Raw genomic sequence first — 18,332 nt, 5'->3', positions numbered from 1 at the left:
TTTCCTGTTAATTGACTCCAGCTAATTGCAGCAGGTATAGAAATTTCAAGATGCATCTCAAAATCAGTCTTGGGTAGAGAGTGGTACAGTAGCCTGAATTTTATCTACCTATAACATGATTGTATCTAAAGCTATATTTTATAGAAATGGGTCCAGTTGATGGACAATTCTATGCTAGGTATTTATTTATTTATTTATTTATTTATTTATTTATTTATTTATTTATTTATTTATTTATTTATTTATTTATTTATTTATTTATTTATTTATCTATCTATCTATCTATTTATCTATTTATCTATTTATTTATTTAAACCAACCATGTAGCAAATTGCTAGTCTTGGCAGTGTACAACAAGGGGGGAAAACAGTGCACTAAAATACTAATCACTAAAATAAAACATACAAACCAAAATGGTAGCAAATAAAAATTTCCAAACACATAGCAATATTCCTCTCATTTTTCCTCTCAATTAATTGGGGAGAGTCTCTCCAAAAGCTTCTTTAAACCATCCTGTTTTTGGTGCTTTTTAAAAGCATAGAAGGAGGGTGCTTGCCAGAACTCCTAAAGGTGAGAATAGCTTGGTAAAGCAAGTCTTCCTATTTATCCTGAAGCTGTGAACTTTGTAGCCTTAAACAGAAGTACAGGTCTGTCAAAATCAGGCTACAGTACATGCCCATTTCCAGATCAGTCATCCTAGTAACCAAGACTACTTTTTTCTTCTCTGGATCAGGTCTCTTACCGATTCCTGACAGTAGTTCAGAATCTGCACATCCTCCCTAAACTCTGTCCTTCATAACTTCTCCCCTCCATATATGCTCACAACAGACTCCAAAACTCTGGACAAACCCTCCTGATATTTTCATGCAAATATTGAACAGCATTCCCATTGGGATGCTCTCCTGTTCACTGTTACTTGGAAGTACGTCACAGAGTTCTGTGACAGTTAAATACACATAGCATTTGGTTGCTAGTCTTCCTGTCTGCTTCTCACCTTGCATACATCCTGTTTTAGCAAAGTTAAACAAGACATTCCAACAAAAAAAAATGGAAATGATAGCATCATTCTTGTTACATTGTGGAACAAGTATGTTGCAGAAATATGTTACCAATGATCTATTATTTGTAATGTATTGCTTTAAAGATAAGCAAGATTAAATACAGTATTCATTAAGTGTATACAGTAGTTATAAACAAATAAAAGAGAGTGGGTTGCATCCAGGTCTGGTTATAGACCCACTGAAATCAAAGTATGATTATATCTGAATCCAATCAATGTGCTCCATATAATGAAGTGTCAGATAAAATCATTATAACAGGATTTTCTTAACCTTATTGCAGAAATTGGTTGCAAATCATGTAAATTTGCTGACAAAAGCCAGTATTGTGGGATGTTTACATGAAGTTTTGTTATATGCATCTTAGTATTTTCTTTGTGATTCAGCAACCTTCAGAGATAAAGGGAGAGTTAGAAATTTTTTAGGGAGAAAGAGTTTGAGGCTTGGTGTTAGCAAATATCCTAAAGCAGAAAGTATTGATAACTTATTGCCGAAATATTTATGAAAACTACCTGGAAATACCATATAAATGAAATGTTCCTGAAATGAAAATGTAATTGTAGAATTATAGTGTATGAAGTTTACATACGTCAAAGCAAAATGGTTCATGTGTATTAATGAAGCACTTGTAAATAGTTAATGCAAAACTGTGGAAAAGGAGGCAAAGTCAACTGTTCCGCTCATTTCTTGCAGTATTATTATGCCTTTGCTGAGTATTTCTGCAACATATATATAGGGAGATGAAGGCAGGTACTAGCCACGTACTTAGGAAAGCAGTTAACTATAACCATAAGAATAGAGCTCTGTAACTTGAGAGTCTCACTTGCTTCAAGAAGGATGCGTTTGAAGCAAGGTTGCTCATTCATAAAGAACTTTTCCATGCACCATTTCCAGGAATGAAGCTTTAAAATAGCTAGTTTATTCCTGGGCACTGTGTATATGTGTAAAAATAAATTATTCAATTTTAGAAAATTATATTTGCTAACTCTTGATTTAATGACTCAATGGGCCTTTTCCTGCCATTTGTTCTGACCAAAAAATAGGGAGGGATTATATTTTATGCCTAGAGTACTTCACCTTATCTGTTTTTTAAAGCTTACCTGTTTCTCCAGTGTAGCTTTAAAATGACTTCATGTAATGGTAGAGACAGTCCGGGACTATCTCGATATGCTTAGCTTTTTCCTCCTTTCTTTTTTCAGCCTGCCAATGTTTACAGTCCTGAGGCGGTTTTCCATTCTGTTTACAATGTTTGCAGAAGGAATCTTACTCAAGTAAGTTAATAAGATGGTACAATATTGTGCCTTTTAAGGGGTGCAGTTTATGCCAGAACTATACAAGTTCCATTTGGCTGAGTGAGATGTATATAATCAGCTCAAGGCGTTAGAAGATAAATTTTTGGGGAACAAAAAACCCTGTTATAAATAAAACAAAAGAATCTGTGGTGCCTTTTCAAGAACAGGATCATTGATCTCAGACAGCTTCGGTGCAGGCTTTCTGCTTTAAAACTCAATGTGATCTCCTCCTTTCTCTTTTCACATTTGCATTTTGGAATAAAGCATATCATGATAGGAGCTGGAGTCCTCCAAGTTTATGGTATGCAGAGAAGCAGAGTTACTTATAGCTGTAGTTGATGAAGATGATTACTCATGATAGTTTGTTAACATTTGTTATTCATTAGAAGTACCTGTTATCCACCTTTTCTGCCCATCTCAAAGGGATGTAAAATAAACTAAATAAAAATATAAAAAACACATTGAACAAAACAGCTAAAATCCTAAATGGATTTTACACTGCTGTAATACAAACAGAGCTTTTTGTAGGTAAGTTGCTTCAAATTAAGAAATCATTACAGACGTTATCTGTCAAATGCTGAGTCGTGTGACATAATGTTTGGTGATTTCTTAACTCAAAGCAACTCACCAAACATTACACTGTTTATGTTATATTTGTGGACATAACTAATAAGATTTAGGCCAAAATGTTTAAAAATCAGTTTCCAAAGTCATTTGCAAAAAACAGAGGGGATAAAGAATACTACAGATTTCTCCACCACAAGCTTGGCAAGAATGAAACCAGCTTATCTTCCCTAGAAAAGGGTTCCATGAGTAAGGAGCTACTGTAGAGAAAGCTCTCTGCTGTATACAGTAGTGTCTCCACTTGCGACCATAATCCGTTCCTGAAGATAGATGTAACTCGAAATAGTCGTAAGTCAAAGCACCATTTCCCATAGGAATGCATTGAAATGCAATTAATCCATTCTGGCCAAAGAAAAAATTCACCAACCCCCCCCCCCCAGCAAGACTCATTGGAAACACGATTAATCTCTTCCTGACAAAGACGGGGGGGAAAAGAAAAGCAATCAAGCATGCAAGACCCATTGGAAATGCACAGAAAACAAACAGAGCAGATCGGAAATGCACAGAGAACCAAGGGGGCAGGTCAGAAATGCAAAGAAAGCAAAGGAAAAAAGAAGGGAAGCATGCAGGACCCATTGGGAATGGGGAGCCCCCCAAAAAGCAACCAACCCCCCAAGACCGATTGGAAATGGGGAAAAAACCCAACAAACAAACAAACCCCCAAGATCCATCGGAAATGGGGAAAACAAACAAATAAACCCCCCAAGACCCATCACAGCACAGAAACATACCCCCCAATTCAAAACCATGCTGCAAAATCACCCAGAACGGTTTTTAAAAAGTAGAAAACAGCACCTTACCTTACAATGCAACCCGAAGCCTCCCTGCGCACGCACGCACACACACACGCACACACACACACACACACACACACACACACACACACACACACACACACACACACACACACACACACACACACACACACACACACACACACACACACACACACGCAGAAGCAGAAGCAGAAGGAGGCAGTCCCAAGCATCCTCAGATGCAGATTCTCTAACTGCTGGGGTGAAAGAGCTACAAAGAAGCAGCTTCATCCTATCTACTGTTAGCAATTTGAATTTCCCGTCTTTTCCCCCTGCCTTTTTCTATTTGTAAGTGGAAGCTCCGGTCGCAGGTAGAAGCAAAATTTTGCGGCCGGAGCTGGTCTTAACTCAAAATGGTTGTAAGTAGGGGCGTTTGTAAGTCGGGGCACCACTGTACTTGCTTGTCTATTTATTGAAAGTATTTGTAACAGATTTACAGGCCAAAGCAGAGTTTATTGTTCCCTGACACTAGTGTGATTTTTTTAAAAAAAAAACAACACTTCTTAATTCTTATTGTACTGTATCTTAGTTTCTGTTTAGTAGTTTCTCACAGTGTACTGTACTTTTTCCTTATGTAAATTCACAGAGATAAGATGTCTTTGTAGTATCAGTAATATTTGTGACCCACTTGACATACTGGCTTGCTTTATCTGTCATTCAAATGAGTGTGGGGGAATCGTACAACATATACTCCTGCTTATCTACCTATTAACTCTCTCTGATAGAAACCTTAGAGAAACTTCAGGGTCTTCTGGTTTTGTAAAAGATCATTATGGACTTCATTTTTTAAATCGTGTGTGTGAAATATCTGAGCTATAATTACTCTTGTGACAAAGCTCTTGATTTTCCTTTTAGGAAGAAATTTTCTTGGGGAATTCAAATGACAGTATTTGCAATGATAATTGGTGCATTTGTAGCTGCAAGGTAAGGTGAAGAATTGTTTTTCAGTTACATGAGTTTTATTAGATTTATGTGCTAATATATATTCAAACATCTCATTACAATGAAGGTTCTGTCTAGTCAGTGGAAGGTCAGCAGAAATTCAGGTGAATCAGAATAGAATTCAGGGACACAATGCATAAGTGGCTCATGTAGGTAGGTAGGAGCTTAATTTAAGGCAACATATATTGCTGATCAATCACATTTAGTGTACTATAAAAATTTAAATGTGATTGATCAGCAATATAAATTGCCTTAATCCAAGAATTTAGATTTGGATTAAGAACATGTGATGTTGACTCAGCGGCTTGCATGCTCTCCCTGTCTTCCCCATCTTGCAAAGTAAAATATCTGCCTGGCTCTCTTCCTTTTATGCTCCTGGTAAAAATCCTGTTGATGAATTGTTGCATTACAGGGGCCTTCCAGGTCCTGATGGATTATTGTTCCCATCATCTCTTGTCATTGGCCAAGCTTGGTGAAATTAATGGTTACTGGAGTCTTCAGAATCTAGAAAGCCACACATAGTCTCCAAATGTGAATCAGGGAATGGCTGCATTGACTAATAATTTGGGGAAAGTGCTTAGGGATTGAGACATTCTGATTTGGATTATTTTCCATTAACTACATGACAAACAAAGCAAATCAATTCAGAGTTTCCCTCTTGCAATCCGTAATTTCCTCCTCTGCCACTAGGGCTTCTCAAATGCCTTTGCTTTGGCTGGTCTGATCATTTGAACCAATGAGGGATTTGTAGCAGTTGTATATTAAACCGTTCCAGCTGGCTTACAGCAGCAGTGAGTGAGGCAGGGCAGTGGGGAAACTGGCTACCATCTGTCTTCTTTCCTTTGCCACATCTGCTGCCTAGGTCTACTTGTTTCCTTCCCCTCTTTCCTTCCCGTTCCTTTGCATTTGTTTTTCTTTTAAAGGCTTGCTAATTTGGTTCTAAGGCAGCTAGGCAACCAAAGGGAAAAAAGTGAGGAACTGAATGAGATAAGTTATTGGTCAGCCTTCTTTCCAGCTTGTTAAGGTAGCTTTCATCTGACTGCTCTGGGCAGCGAGAGCCAAGCAGAGTTACCTTAACAAGCTGCAAAAAAGGCTTTTGATTGTCAGTTTCCTCTCCTCTGTGGTGGGCTGAAGTGAATTAACCGATAGAAACCCAGTGTCCTGGCTGCAACTTCACATTTTCCCCACTGTGTAGTCGCATCCTCAGACAATGCTTTTTAAGTGGTCATACCACTGTTTATTTAACACAGTAGGAGTACTGCTGTTTTGAAAAAATGCCTGTGATGTCGCTTTGTCAGGGTTTACCTCTATTTATGTCTTACACTAAACATTTTTCTGGAAGAGAATAAGATGTAAAGAAGAAGTTGCGAGCCACAATCTAACTATGCTGTTTCCCTCATCCTCTGCCCCTCTCCCAAGCTGTGCAGCATGTCAGGGCCCTTACAAATTAAAGAATGTATTACAAATATAGCATGGTCAAAAAATTGTGTGCAGAGAACCTTCCACAACATCCTCTTACGCACAAGGCAAAATATTCAAACGTGACACACACACACCTGTAGAATTATTTTCTGCTTGTAGCTTGTGCCTGTTTCAATATTTGTCAGTGTTTGGATTCTCTGTGACATTCAATTCCTTTTGTTTGTTTTCCTTCTAGTTCTGATCTGGCATTTGATCTGGAAGGTTACGTTTTCATTTTGATCAATGATGTCTTGACAGCTGCAAATGGTGCATATGTGAAACAGAAACTAGATTCAAAGGTTTGGTTCTTATTCTCCTTTATCATAAAAACAGTAATCCATTTTATTGGTCAGTAAGCAGGTACATAAATTGAAAACTGTTTTCTGGGAAACCATTATTTATTCATTAGTAGTATGGTGAACCAATTCTGTAGTGTGTCAGAATCATTTTCACTTCCGAATCTTATTTTGTCTCTGTGGGTTTTTTTTTACTGCCATGCAACACTAAGTAGATATTACTCTATTGGTGTTAGCTGCCAGATAGCTGGCCCATGGAAACATAGCTCCAAAGTAAGTCCGATATGAACCACTGGACTGGATTAGACCACCATTCCTCTAGTGTGCAGGCATCCTTCAGTCACGAGAGACTATGGTAACGTGCTCTGAATGGAGGTCTTGGAACAGCATCTAGTGTGGCTGAGAAGGCCAATTTGAGAGTGACAATCCCTTCCACACTGAGGATAAATCCAATCTGTCCCCTGTCCAGCTCCCTGATTTTGCTGCTTTTGTGACTGCCTCTTTGCCTTGGCCTTCTGGACAAGGGTCTCTTCAAATTGGGAGAAGCCATGCTGTTGAGGTCAATTCCTAAAGCCTTCAGATCCTGCTTGCATATATCCTTGTATCACAGCTGTGGTCTCCCTCTGGGGTGATTCCCCTGCACTAATTCCTCTAATCCTGAAGCATTCTGTTTCCCTGAGTGGTCAGCTTCATTTGCCTCCTTTAGTTGAATAGCATAGTCATAAAACCAGAGTTTTATTGCTGAATTCTTTTCATAATCTTTTAGTTTATTCTTGAATAAGATCAGTCTGTCAGTCAACTTATCTGATTAGACATAACACCTGTTCCAAAAAATTTTAATATAATTTTCTTTTTTTTAACTTTAGTGGAAGTAATTTTTGCATTTGTGCTGTTATAATAGTTTTTGTTCCTGTATCTCTAGCCTCCCCCCATTTTTGCTCTCACTGTCCCATTCTTAAAAAGGATATTTGCACTATCTTAGTTTTTAGCATTCCTTCATTCCAATTATTATCAATTTTTAGTATAATAAATTTCCTTTTAAGAAGATTTTTTTCCTCACAATTCTTAAATATAATTTTTTAAAAATATGTTTTTTTTTAAAAAATTCTTACAGGTTGAACTTTAAAATTCATTCTATTTATGTATCATCATTAGAGAAGATTTATTACAACCCAAGGCTAAGAATCCAAACATCGCCTCCTAAAAGTATGGACTTCAGAGTTAAATCCCAACCCAGCCTGTATTCTTTGCATTAAGCATACAGTTGGAATTTTCTTTTCTTTAAAAAATCATATTTTATTCTGCCATTTTCCTGTTCCCCCTTAAAACCTCTTCCAATTTATAAGCTTAAGGCATTCTATACAATGCTTTTGGTGTGATGCTGTTTATCGCACAGTGAATTTGTCAGACTGCAGATTGGCTGCAAAGAAGTTTGAAAACATGCAAATCATCTTATTTATTTGCACTAAATTTAATTCCAAGATTCCAAGATGGATGGTACCAAAATTGCCATAATTGATTTTCTGCCATAACACTGATTCTTACTATTAGGGAGGACGTGAAGCTACTGCATGGCTAAGGATTTGGATGGGAAATTTTTATGGCATTTGGAAAGGATGGCTGATGAGAGGTGCCTTTATATACTTCTCTGTACAAGAGGTTATCTTGCAACCAAGAAACACCCAATCTGTTTTCCCCTTTTCATTTCCAGGAGCTGGGAAAGTATGGTCTCCTTTATTATAATGCACTGTTCATGATTCTTCCTACCTTGGCCATTGCCTGTTTTACAGGAGATGTGCAAAAGGTAAGTTTCCCTTCCCCCCTCCCTCCCTTCCTTTCTTGTTCTAGGATGTAAGCAATGAGAACAGTATCTGTAAGTCACTTATCAGCAGAGTATTGTTTTTACTCATCAGTACAGTGTGTACTTAAAAATGCATGTAGAATATAGCTGAGCAGCATTACACGCTAAAATGCCTAAGTATGAATGTGTTCAAAATATTTTAACCATTCAGAGTCCATTTTCTAAACCTTTTTGTTTCTCTTTTGTGAAAACACTACATTTGAAACATAATAAATGGAATCTAAGTTTTTGTTGTGCATTAAATGTGGTTATAGGAAAGAAGTGCAATTTTGAAGGCAAACCCACTCCCTCAAATATTATACTGTGAGCAAGCAGTTGTAAAACCTGTTACACTGGCACTGGTTTCAGTACTACTTGTACTGATCTGTAAATTGTTTCTGGGAAGTCAGTATTTTGGATGTACAAACTTAACTGCCACTGTAAATTTTTCTTCAGCACAAGCTGATTGGTATCATGTCTGTGCCCATGAGTACTTGAACAATACCATAGCAATGTGACTGCAGTGGCGGTACCCATAGGCCTAAGTTACAAAAAAGTAACTTTTAAGAATTGTGGTCAAACCAGTTTAAGAGTTACTTGCTGTAGTAATTCAAGAAGAATTCATTGTCTTTACTAATTACAGTGATTACAAAGTAATTTGTCACATTTGTTGTGCTACGTGTTTTTTTTCATTGCCTGTTTCAAAACAAAATACTCCAGGGGTAATTAAAAGAATTCCATGGAACTTTAAAAGAACTCAAAGGGCCAGTGCTTCCAAAAGTGGTCCAAAGTGTCACTTTAAACAGTAGCCATTACTTCTTGCATTAATGAAGTAACTTTGTTGCTGTTTATTATTTTTGAAATGGAATGTCCTCACACCCACTCTTCCAAGAAATTGCAAGAAACTGTGTTTCGTGCAATTCATTACTTTTAAGTTGTACTGAAGAGGATGCTTGCTGCATGAACATGGCATCCAGTGGACAGTACAGTATTATCTAATTGTGTGTACACTTGACATGATAGAATGCTGCATCAATGCCAGAGGGTCAAGCAGTAGAAATATCTCAGTTCCACTCTGAAAGTCTGTCCTCTTGGAAGGAACAGAATCACCAACACACTACAGTATGAGACCGAAGAGCCCATCTTGAAGGATGTCATGCTTCATAGAATTAAAACCTGTTGAGTAGTTCAGTGAAAAGAATTCAAGTTGCATTTTACCCTCAACCTTTCTCCTCATGACATAGATCATTTATCCCATCTACAGTAAGTGGTTTCTGTTTCTGAAACCAGATTGATCAAGACAGATAATCTGTCTCATCCAAGAGTCCCCACAGCTTTCTAGCAATCACTTGCTTAACAACTTGCCCAAGAAGGGATTTTTTAATAGCTGGCAAATATTTTTTACAATCCAGAGGCTCCAGGGAGGCTTTATTTAGGACTGGCTTTTAACTGCCTGCTTCAGGGCAGCTGGGGAACCACCCTCTTGCAAATGGTGTCTATTGCCTTCTGGACAACGCAAGCCAGATGAAAAGAAGTGGTCAGTCAATGAAGGACAAAGGTCAAGAGGCCATATAAGAGGGCCATTCCCTGCTAGATAAGATTGCTCATATCCTTAGGCTGTGAAAGATTGGACAAAAGATTGGCTACAAGAGAGCTCTGGAGCATAGAGCAAGTTAGTTCTGCCTTGGTCAACTGTGTGATGTATGAAAGATGTTAATGCATAGTTGAAGTTATTGCTAAGGCTCTCATTGAGGAGCGAATGCTTGTATTGATTAAAGAGACAGTTTATGTACCATATGTTCATGATACTTTTCAGATCTGAAAATACGTTTTGAAAGATTAGAGTTTATATTTTGGGTGTCAGGTCAGTTTTTACCAGTTTAGTGCAAGATTAGGTAGAAACACGTGCTTAGCTGACATCTTTATAAATAATTCTGTGTAATTAAGAGAAAGCATTTAAGAATCTTTGGCAAAGATGCTTAAGATCATGTCAGTATCCATATATTCATGGAGCAGGAGACTGTCGCATGTTCATTTAGAAACATGTCCACCAAGAAAATAAGAAGTAAAATAACAATCCTGTGCTAGACTCCTGAGTTTGTATTCAGTGTGTTTGTGTGCCTATGTTATGCTGCTAGTTTTTTGAATAAACTTGCTTTTTCTGGCAAGCATTTGCCAGAAAGTGAACAAAGACTGCTCTGTTGAACATCCAAGAAGCTCAGAATTCCCTGGACTGGGAAATGACTGGCTTAGTTCTAATATACTTAAAGTTATGCCTCTCTTCTCGTGCTTTCGTATGTTAATCTGCATAACGGTGATAAAACCGTGCAAATATTGAAGAGTAAAGTTAAGCCAACCCACAGACAGTTCACTAAGATTCTAAAGGAAGCATGATTCAACAAAAGAACATTTGTCAGTGGAATGAATAGCCCAAAGGTTTAAATCACTGAAAAGCACCTCGGTGATAAGCATTGCTTTACCCGTAGCATCCCATGTAGAGTAAATATGTTGTATTACCTCAACAGATTTTTTTTCTACGTTAATTGTTATGTCTATACAAATGTCTGGTGTCTTGGCCCTCTTCCTGCAGAAGACCAGTGCTGTGTATATGAGAATTCAGCTATATTCAAGGTCATTGCTATGTTACCGAAAGAACATGCTTGTCTATCAACTCACCACTGTGTGTGAAGAAATTAAATTCTTAATGCGTCTCCCCCCCCCCCCCATATTGGTGAGCTATGAGGATGTTGGGAAAAGGTGCACCATTTATATGGCGTTATTACATGCTTTCAGGTCACATATGACTTATAGCAATCCTAATAACATTTCCAAGGTATGTGAGATATTAGAGGAATATTAGTTTTAGCAGTAGTGTCCTCTCCTGCTACTGAGTTTCGGTGGCTGAGCAGGAATTTGAACACCCGAGTCCTGGTCCAACAGTCTATCCACTCTACCACATTGGTTCTATAATACAACGTTTAACAAGATATTAAAACTGGACCTTTTGAAAGAGGTGAATATATTACTGTTTAGAGAGTAGTATCACTTGTTTTGTTAATTTAGGACAGGGTAGGAAACATTGGTAAGCCTGGGTGCCCAAAGTCCCCAAGAGACCTGGAAATTGTGGAAAATACATTTTAAAATTCAAAACCAGAAGTGTCCAGATATCTAATTCCTATTTTTGACCTTGGAAAATGGGGTTCCAGGCAAGCCTGCTTTGTTAAAAAAGGGCTTTTTAAAAAGTCTCCAAAACTCACACCTCCCCATTTTAATTCACTTTATCCAGCCAGTCATTTCCAGTCTGTATGTAGGGCTTTTTTGGGCCATGTAAGTGACATACTAGTCATGGGCTGCACTTTGCGTACCCATTATTAAGGGGTATTCCCAAGGATACTTTGGCCGGTATCCTAGTCAGAGAGGAAGGATACTCATATACATTTTGCCCCCTCCTACAGGCTCCCTGTTTCTATCATGGAGCTCATAGTGCAACCTGTTTCACAATCAGTGTGAGACTAGACATGTAAAGGGGAGTTCCCAGAGCCCCCATGATTATGTAATAAAACAGGATACTGACCCTTGATTTTTCCATTAACATTTTTGTTATGAAAAGGCCATATTTTATTTTCTTCTTGGTGATTCTTTTTTCATTGTCTGTCAAAAGCTTGACAGTACACTCCTGTTAGATCTGAAAAAGGAGATTTTAAAAAGTCATAGAACACATTTCAGGTAGTAGCAAAACTCAGCCCTTGTCAGCTAAGTCTTTACTGGCTGGTTGGGTGTCTCTTGGAAAGCCAATCACTGTAGCTGTGAATAAAGAACATAACATACTGTAGCACATTTTCCCTGGGTCATACTGAATGGCAGGTTGTTCAGATTGTATTAGTCGTAATTTCACTGTGCATGTGAGTTCAACATCTCTGCCTGTACTACAATTTGGGATGAATACTCTTTGTTTTTATTATGATTAAAAAGTATGTATTTTAAATCTCCTAGTTAAATCTATCATATTATAAAGTGGAAGCATTTATCTTCTGCTTGCATGTGAGTGCAGTGGACTTACGAACTTAATTGGTTCCGGAACTCCGATCGTAACTCGAAATGGTCGTACGTCGAAGCACCATTTCCCATAGGAATGCATTGAAATACAATTAGTATGTTCTTGCCAAAGGGAAAAAAACCATCCAAAAATCCACAAAAAACAAACCACTGCAAGACCCATTGGAAACGTGATTAATCCATTCCGGCCGAAGAGGAAAAGGAAAAAAGAAAAGCAAAGCGTGCAAGACCCATCAGAAATGCAAAAAAAAAAAAGCAAAGCAAACAGTAAGCAAACCATGCAAGACCCATCGGAAATGCAAAAAAAGCAAAGCAGAAAGCAAGCAAAGCGTGCAAGACCCATCGGAAATGCAAAAAAAAAAAAAAGGAAAGCAAAAAGCAACCAAACACCACAAGACCCATCGGAAATGGGGGGAAATCCAAAAAGCAAACAAACCCCCCCAAGTCCCATTGGAAATGGGAAAAACAACCAAAAAACAACCCCCCCAGACCCATCACAGCAAAGAAACATAACCCCCAGCCCAAAACCATGCTGCAAAACCCACCCAGAACAGTTTTTAAAAAGCAGAAAGCAGCACCATACCTTACCAAGCAGTCCGAAGCCACCTTCAATCGCACTCACTCTAACCGTTGGGGTGAAAGAGCTACAAAGAAGCAGCCTCTTCGCCTACTAACGGTTAGCCTTTTCCCCCTGCCCTTTTCTCTTTGTATCTGGAAGTTCCGGCCACAAGTTCAAGCAAAATTTTGCAGCTGGAGCTGGTTGTAACTCAAAATGGTCATAAGTTGGGACGTTCGTAAGTCGAGGCACCACTGTACATGTTATCTTGGCTCATCTCAAGATAGTATTGGTCGATGTACAGTTGAATTTTGCAATATTGTGTATGTATCCAGGCTACCCAGTGTAGTGTCGTGGATAGAGTGACAGACTAGGACTCAGAAGCATTGGTTTGAACCAATCCCTGATCAGCCATGGAAACTCGCAACGGGATATGGAACTGGTAAAGCCACTCCTTAACTATCTCACTTACCTTGGAAGCCTTATTAGGATCACTATAAGTTGGTTCCAACTTGACAGCACATAGCAGCAACAACAACACATATGTATCCCATTCTTCATTTCAAAGAACCTAAGGTGAGTTGCTAGGTGCTTGTGTACTGGATGTTCATATGTAGGCAAGTATCTAGTCTAGATTCTGCATTTTTTTACTCACAGTTCTTTTTTTTTTTTTTTTTAAACACAGTTTATAGGTGTTAAAAGTAAGCCAGAATACAAATGGTAGCTCCAACGACAGATCTTTTTCTGTCATCCGAACTAGGAGGGAATGTTTCTTCTCCCCATTTCAGCCTCCAGAAACTCCAAAACATGCGGTGCAAGGTTGAGAAGCTTTGTGGAGTATTGCGGAGGACAAGGGGAGGGGAAACTATTACTGTGGCAGTAGAAAATCAGCACATCCATGGTTACAGTTTAATTTCTTTCCTGAGTGTCTTTTTGCTCAAATGTTTATTGTGTTGCTCATGATTATGTAAGTGTATGACCACATTTTCAAGGTTCCCATTTGCAGACTCCAGGCATGTGGAAGACGGAGGCTTATTCTCTGACTTCTCTAAAGTAGTGTCAGATGCTTTCTGCTCTTTTTTAGCCCAGATTTTATAATGTGTGGAAAATGCAGTTTTGTTGAATGTCTAAATATTTGAAAGTACAGTGCAAGTATAGGCAAGTTAATTCACGTAGCATCTTAGGCATGCAGTCGAATGCTAGATATGGGCTAGACATAGAGGGCAGCAGGCAGAGCAATTTAAATAAACCAAACTTTGAAGCAACCTGAAAGATGGCGCAGTGTGGAGGAATTTTGGCTGGAAATCCAAAACAGCCTTGGTTCCATCTCTAGTTTCCAACATTAACATTGGACTATAATGCACAGTTAATGTAAGCCACTGTCTGTTATCTGTGCTTTTTCAGCCTGTAGATAATTCCGTATATTATTGCAATTGAATCATCAAGGGAACATCTGCTTTAAAGTGTTTAGAAGTTCAAATTAAATGTACCGCATGAAATAAGACCTGAATTAGAAAGAGCAGAGATACTGTTTTCTTGTGGTGACATGAATCTGTCACAAAATTGCTAGCTCCCTGATTAGGAAGCAAATATTCTTGATTTAGAGGAGGTAACCTTGTAGTGCCGGTAATTAAAGCTTTTGTGGGGAAATTTCCAGATACTTTGAACAATATTTTGGGATTGGAGGGCATAACATTCTTTAAAGATAGGCGAGTTTCACTTTTTAAAGATCTCTTTGCCTGCCTTCAGGCATTCCTGTGCTATGATGTGAACTTCTCCAATAAACACCGGGGTGGCCAAAAGCTGTGTTTTTATTACTGTTCCCAGTTTTTATTACTGGGATCTGCCACACGTTAACTAAGCTGCCACCAACCATTCCCTATAAGGAGTCACACAGACCAGGAATGGATTTTTAAACAATAAAAAGAATAAGGTTTATTTAAATACACACAGGGAAAAATAAAACGATCAGGTGAATAAGATAAAGTAACGTGGCTTATTCTCACTCATACATACACACAGTTTGGTTCACACAGAACCCTTAACTTGAAGCACAGACCCTGAACCTATCAGTTCTGGCTAACCAACAGACACCTGAACCTATCAGGTTGGTACTCTGACACACAGTAGTACCCTGTCTGACACACAGACTCCCACACCAGCTTCTTCTTCCCAGCTGCTGCTTCGTCACATCCCAGCGTCTCCCGAACTTCACCACACAGGCTTCACATATATATACAGTACAGCCCCTCCTCCTGATGTCCCGCCTTCCACTCCCCATAGGATGGAACTTTCCCTCCAAACCCATGACAGACAGGTAACATCAGTGCTGTATGTAACACCTCCCCTCTTTATAAGTTGTTTTGTAGGGGGAAAGCTAAGGTGCTTTTTCCCAAAAAACAACCTGGTTAAAACACACAACAACAGTTATACATACAATATCATACTTACTTATACTTACATGCTAAGTTAACCATATCAATTAGGCATTTAAACATTTACCATATACATTACATCAATTTACCTTTATTCATACAAACCAAGTTCAAAAAACAGGTACATTTAACTTTTTGTCATCAAAATATATACATAGTCCATGTTCTTTCGCCGTCTTCATTCTTCAGGTCTTCTTGACAAGGCGTCAGCAACACAGTTCACTGACCCTCTGACCACCTTCACTTCAAAGTCATAGTCCTGTAGGTTTAAAGCCCACCTCATAAGTTTGCTATTGTGGGTTTTCATTGTCTTTAACCATTGCAGTGGTGAATGGTCAGTGCACAGAACAAAATGTCTTCCCCAGATGTAAGGCTTGGCCTTCTGGATCGCGTAGACTATGGCCAAACACTCCTTCTCCACGGTTGCCAAATGTCTCTCACCTTTCTGGAGTTTCCTACTCAGGTAGGACACTGGATGCTGGTCACCATTCTCATCCTCCTGGCAAAGAACTGCTCCTACCCCGCTGTTAGACGCATCGGTGTAGATGATGAACTCCCGGTCGAAGTCTGGAGCACGCAGCACAGGATAGTTGATTAGCGCCTGCTTCAACCTCTGGAACGCCTCCTCACAGTCGCTGGTCCACGGGATGCGGTCATCAGTCTTCTTCCTCGTCAGATCGGTCAGCGGAGCCGCAATCTCGCTAAACCTCGGGATGAACTTTCTGTAGTAGCCCACCAACCCAAGAAATGATTTGACTTTTCTCTTGGTGTTGGGTCTAGGCCAATCACGAATTGCTTCTATTTTGGCCTCTAGGGGTTTTATCACTCCTCCCCCTACCATGTGACCTAAATATTTTGCTTCTGGGATACCCAGCTGCAGTCTGTTCTCTCTGCAGAGCCTAGGCCAAAGCACTCCCTCCCCTGGGTTTAAGTGCCTCTCCCTGGCGTTCTGGTCATCCCAAGCTTTCTTTCTGACCTTTTGAGCTTGCAGGGTCTCTGCTGCTAGCTCTAGGTTTCTCTTTAGGTCCTTCCTTAACGAGTCTATATATGTCACAACGTCCTGTGGGTCATCCTGGGTGATGTGCTCCCAATTTTGTTTGATCAAATCAAGGGGCCCTTTCACCCTTCTCCCAAATAAAAGTTCAAATGGGCTGAACCCGGTACTGGCTTGTGGCACTGATCGATAAGCAAACAAAAGGGATTGCAGCTTCTGGTCCCAATTGTTTGGATTCTCTGCCAAGTAAGCCCTAATCATGCGCATTAGAGTCCCATTGAACTTCTCAGTTAACCCATTACTTTCAGGATGATAGGCAGTGGTTTCCTTGTGCTTAATTCCACAGATTTGCCATAAGCGTTTCATGAGCTTTGATGTAAATGATGCTCCCAAATCTGTGATTATTTCTGAGGCAAATCCCATCCTGGACATATACCCCACCAAGGCATCTGCCACTGTGTTAGTTTCAATGTTAGTCAAGGGTATGGCTTCAGGGTACCTCGTGGCATGGTCCACAATGGTGAGAATGAACCTGTTCCCCCTCTTTGTGGCCTTGGGCAAAGGTCCCACAATATCCACCCCTATGCATTTGAACGGAGTGTCAATCACAGGCAAAGGGCACAACTTTGCTTTGGTCCTGTCGCGGCTATTCCCCTGCCTTTGACACACATCACATTGTTTACAGAACTCCCTGATCTGCTTCCCTATGTCAGGCCAGTAGAAATTCTGTGTGATTCTCTGCTGTGTTTTGTTCACCCCTAAGTGTGCAGCAAACATGTCAGAGTGCCCCCTTTGTAAGATCATGGGGCGATACTTTTCAGGCACCACTAGCTGACTTCTGATCCCATCTCCCCCTTTTGAGATATTCCTCAGGGTCTCTCTATATAAAATCCCCTTTTTCTCCAGAAATCGCACTGGGGTTTCAGGTGTTAGCTGGACGTCAGTCACCTGTTCAAAACACTTTTGGAGAGTGGCGTCTGCCTTTTGCTCTTGTCCAAATCTGCTGTCTGTGGTTAAGGTTTCCACCACAGCTTCTGAACTCCCCTCTGCTTCCGTCTCTGGCTCATCATTACCCCCCTGAACTGTCCCCGTGGTGGCTTGTGAACGTGTAATCACTAGCACCCGTTTCACATGTTCAGCCAGGTCATTTCCCACGAGCACGGCTGCTGGCAGAGTCGATGAAATTGCTAGCCGCCAAACTCCCCTCCAGCCTTGAAAGTTCACAGGTACCTCCGCGACTGGCAGTGAGATTATCTGCCCCTCAATCCCTGCCACCTTCATGCTCTCATTTGGGATTACATATTCCCTAGGAATAATATCTGGATGGCACAGGGTCACCTGAGAACAAGTGTCCCGCAGCCCCCGATACTGACGGTCAAGTATTCCTACGTCCACCCCTGCTGTCTCAAACAACTGGGAATCTGTCCTCACCAACAGGCAGCGCCTGACCTCTACAAGAGGACCATTTTCCTCAGCCTGATCAGCAGATGTAGCTGTTCCAGATTGAGTCGCCATGGCAACAGGCTCCCTCAGTGACAATGAGCCTTGCTCTTTCTGGACACAGAACACAGCTTTTGGCTTGGTTCCACTCGACTCCTGAGGCACCATTCCTTTTAGCTGCTTTAATTTTTCACACTCTGAGATTAGATGGCCCTTTCCCTGACAGAAATAACATTTTCTGGTGTATTTTGAGTCTTTCTCATCCTGCTTTGGTTTTCCCTCCAAAATCTGAGGTCTTGGTTTCATGTCTGAGGGCTTCCCTTCACCATGGGCCCCTCCCCCTTGCTGGCTTTTCCCTGGTCCCTGAGAGTACTTGCTGTAGGTTTCTTTGGGTTTTCCTACAGATTTCTCCTCACCTAAGGGCTTTCTTATCTGGTAAATAAAATCTGCGATCTCGGCAGCTTCGGCCACAGATTTTGGTTTCCTTTCCCTCACCTGGAATTTCAATTCCCCATGCAGGACT

At 40.0% G+C, this 18,332-nt stretch overlaps 1 protein-coding gene across 3 annotated transcripts in view; it reads left to right on the top strand.

Moving 5' to 3' along the window:
* Positions 1-18,332, top strand: part of SLC35D1 (solute carrier family 35 member D1) — a 48,143-nt gene that overhangs the window by 6,645 nt on the left and 23,166 nt on the right. For all 3 annotated transcript variants that reach the window (XR_012086443.2, XR_013544979.1, XM_020806063.3), the window contains exons 5-8: positions 2,258-2,329; positions 4,645-4,713; positions 6,389-6,491; positions 8,200-8,292. Coding sequence is in view for 1 of the 3 variants with exons in the window: in XM_020806063.3 (XP_020661722.1) it covers positions 2,258-2,329; positions 4,645-4,713; positions 6,389-6,491; positions 8,200-8,292 (337 nt within the window). In the remaining 2 variants the exon portion in view is untranslated. The remainder of the gene's footprint in view (positions 1-2,257; positions 2,330-4,644; positions 4,714-6,388; positions 6,492-8,199; positions 8,293-18,332) is intronic.

Source organism: Pogona vitticeps, chromosome 4 (assembly GCF_051106095.1).
Source record: "Pogona vitticeps strain Pit_001003342236 chromosome 4, PviZW2.1, whole genome shotgun sequence".
NCBI lineage: Eukaryota > Metazoa > Chordata > Lepidosauria > Squamata > Agamidae > Pogona > Pogona vitticeps.
This window is presented reverse-complemented; position numbering and strand designations above follow the sequence as displayed.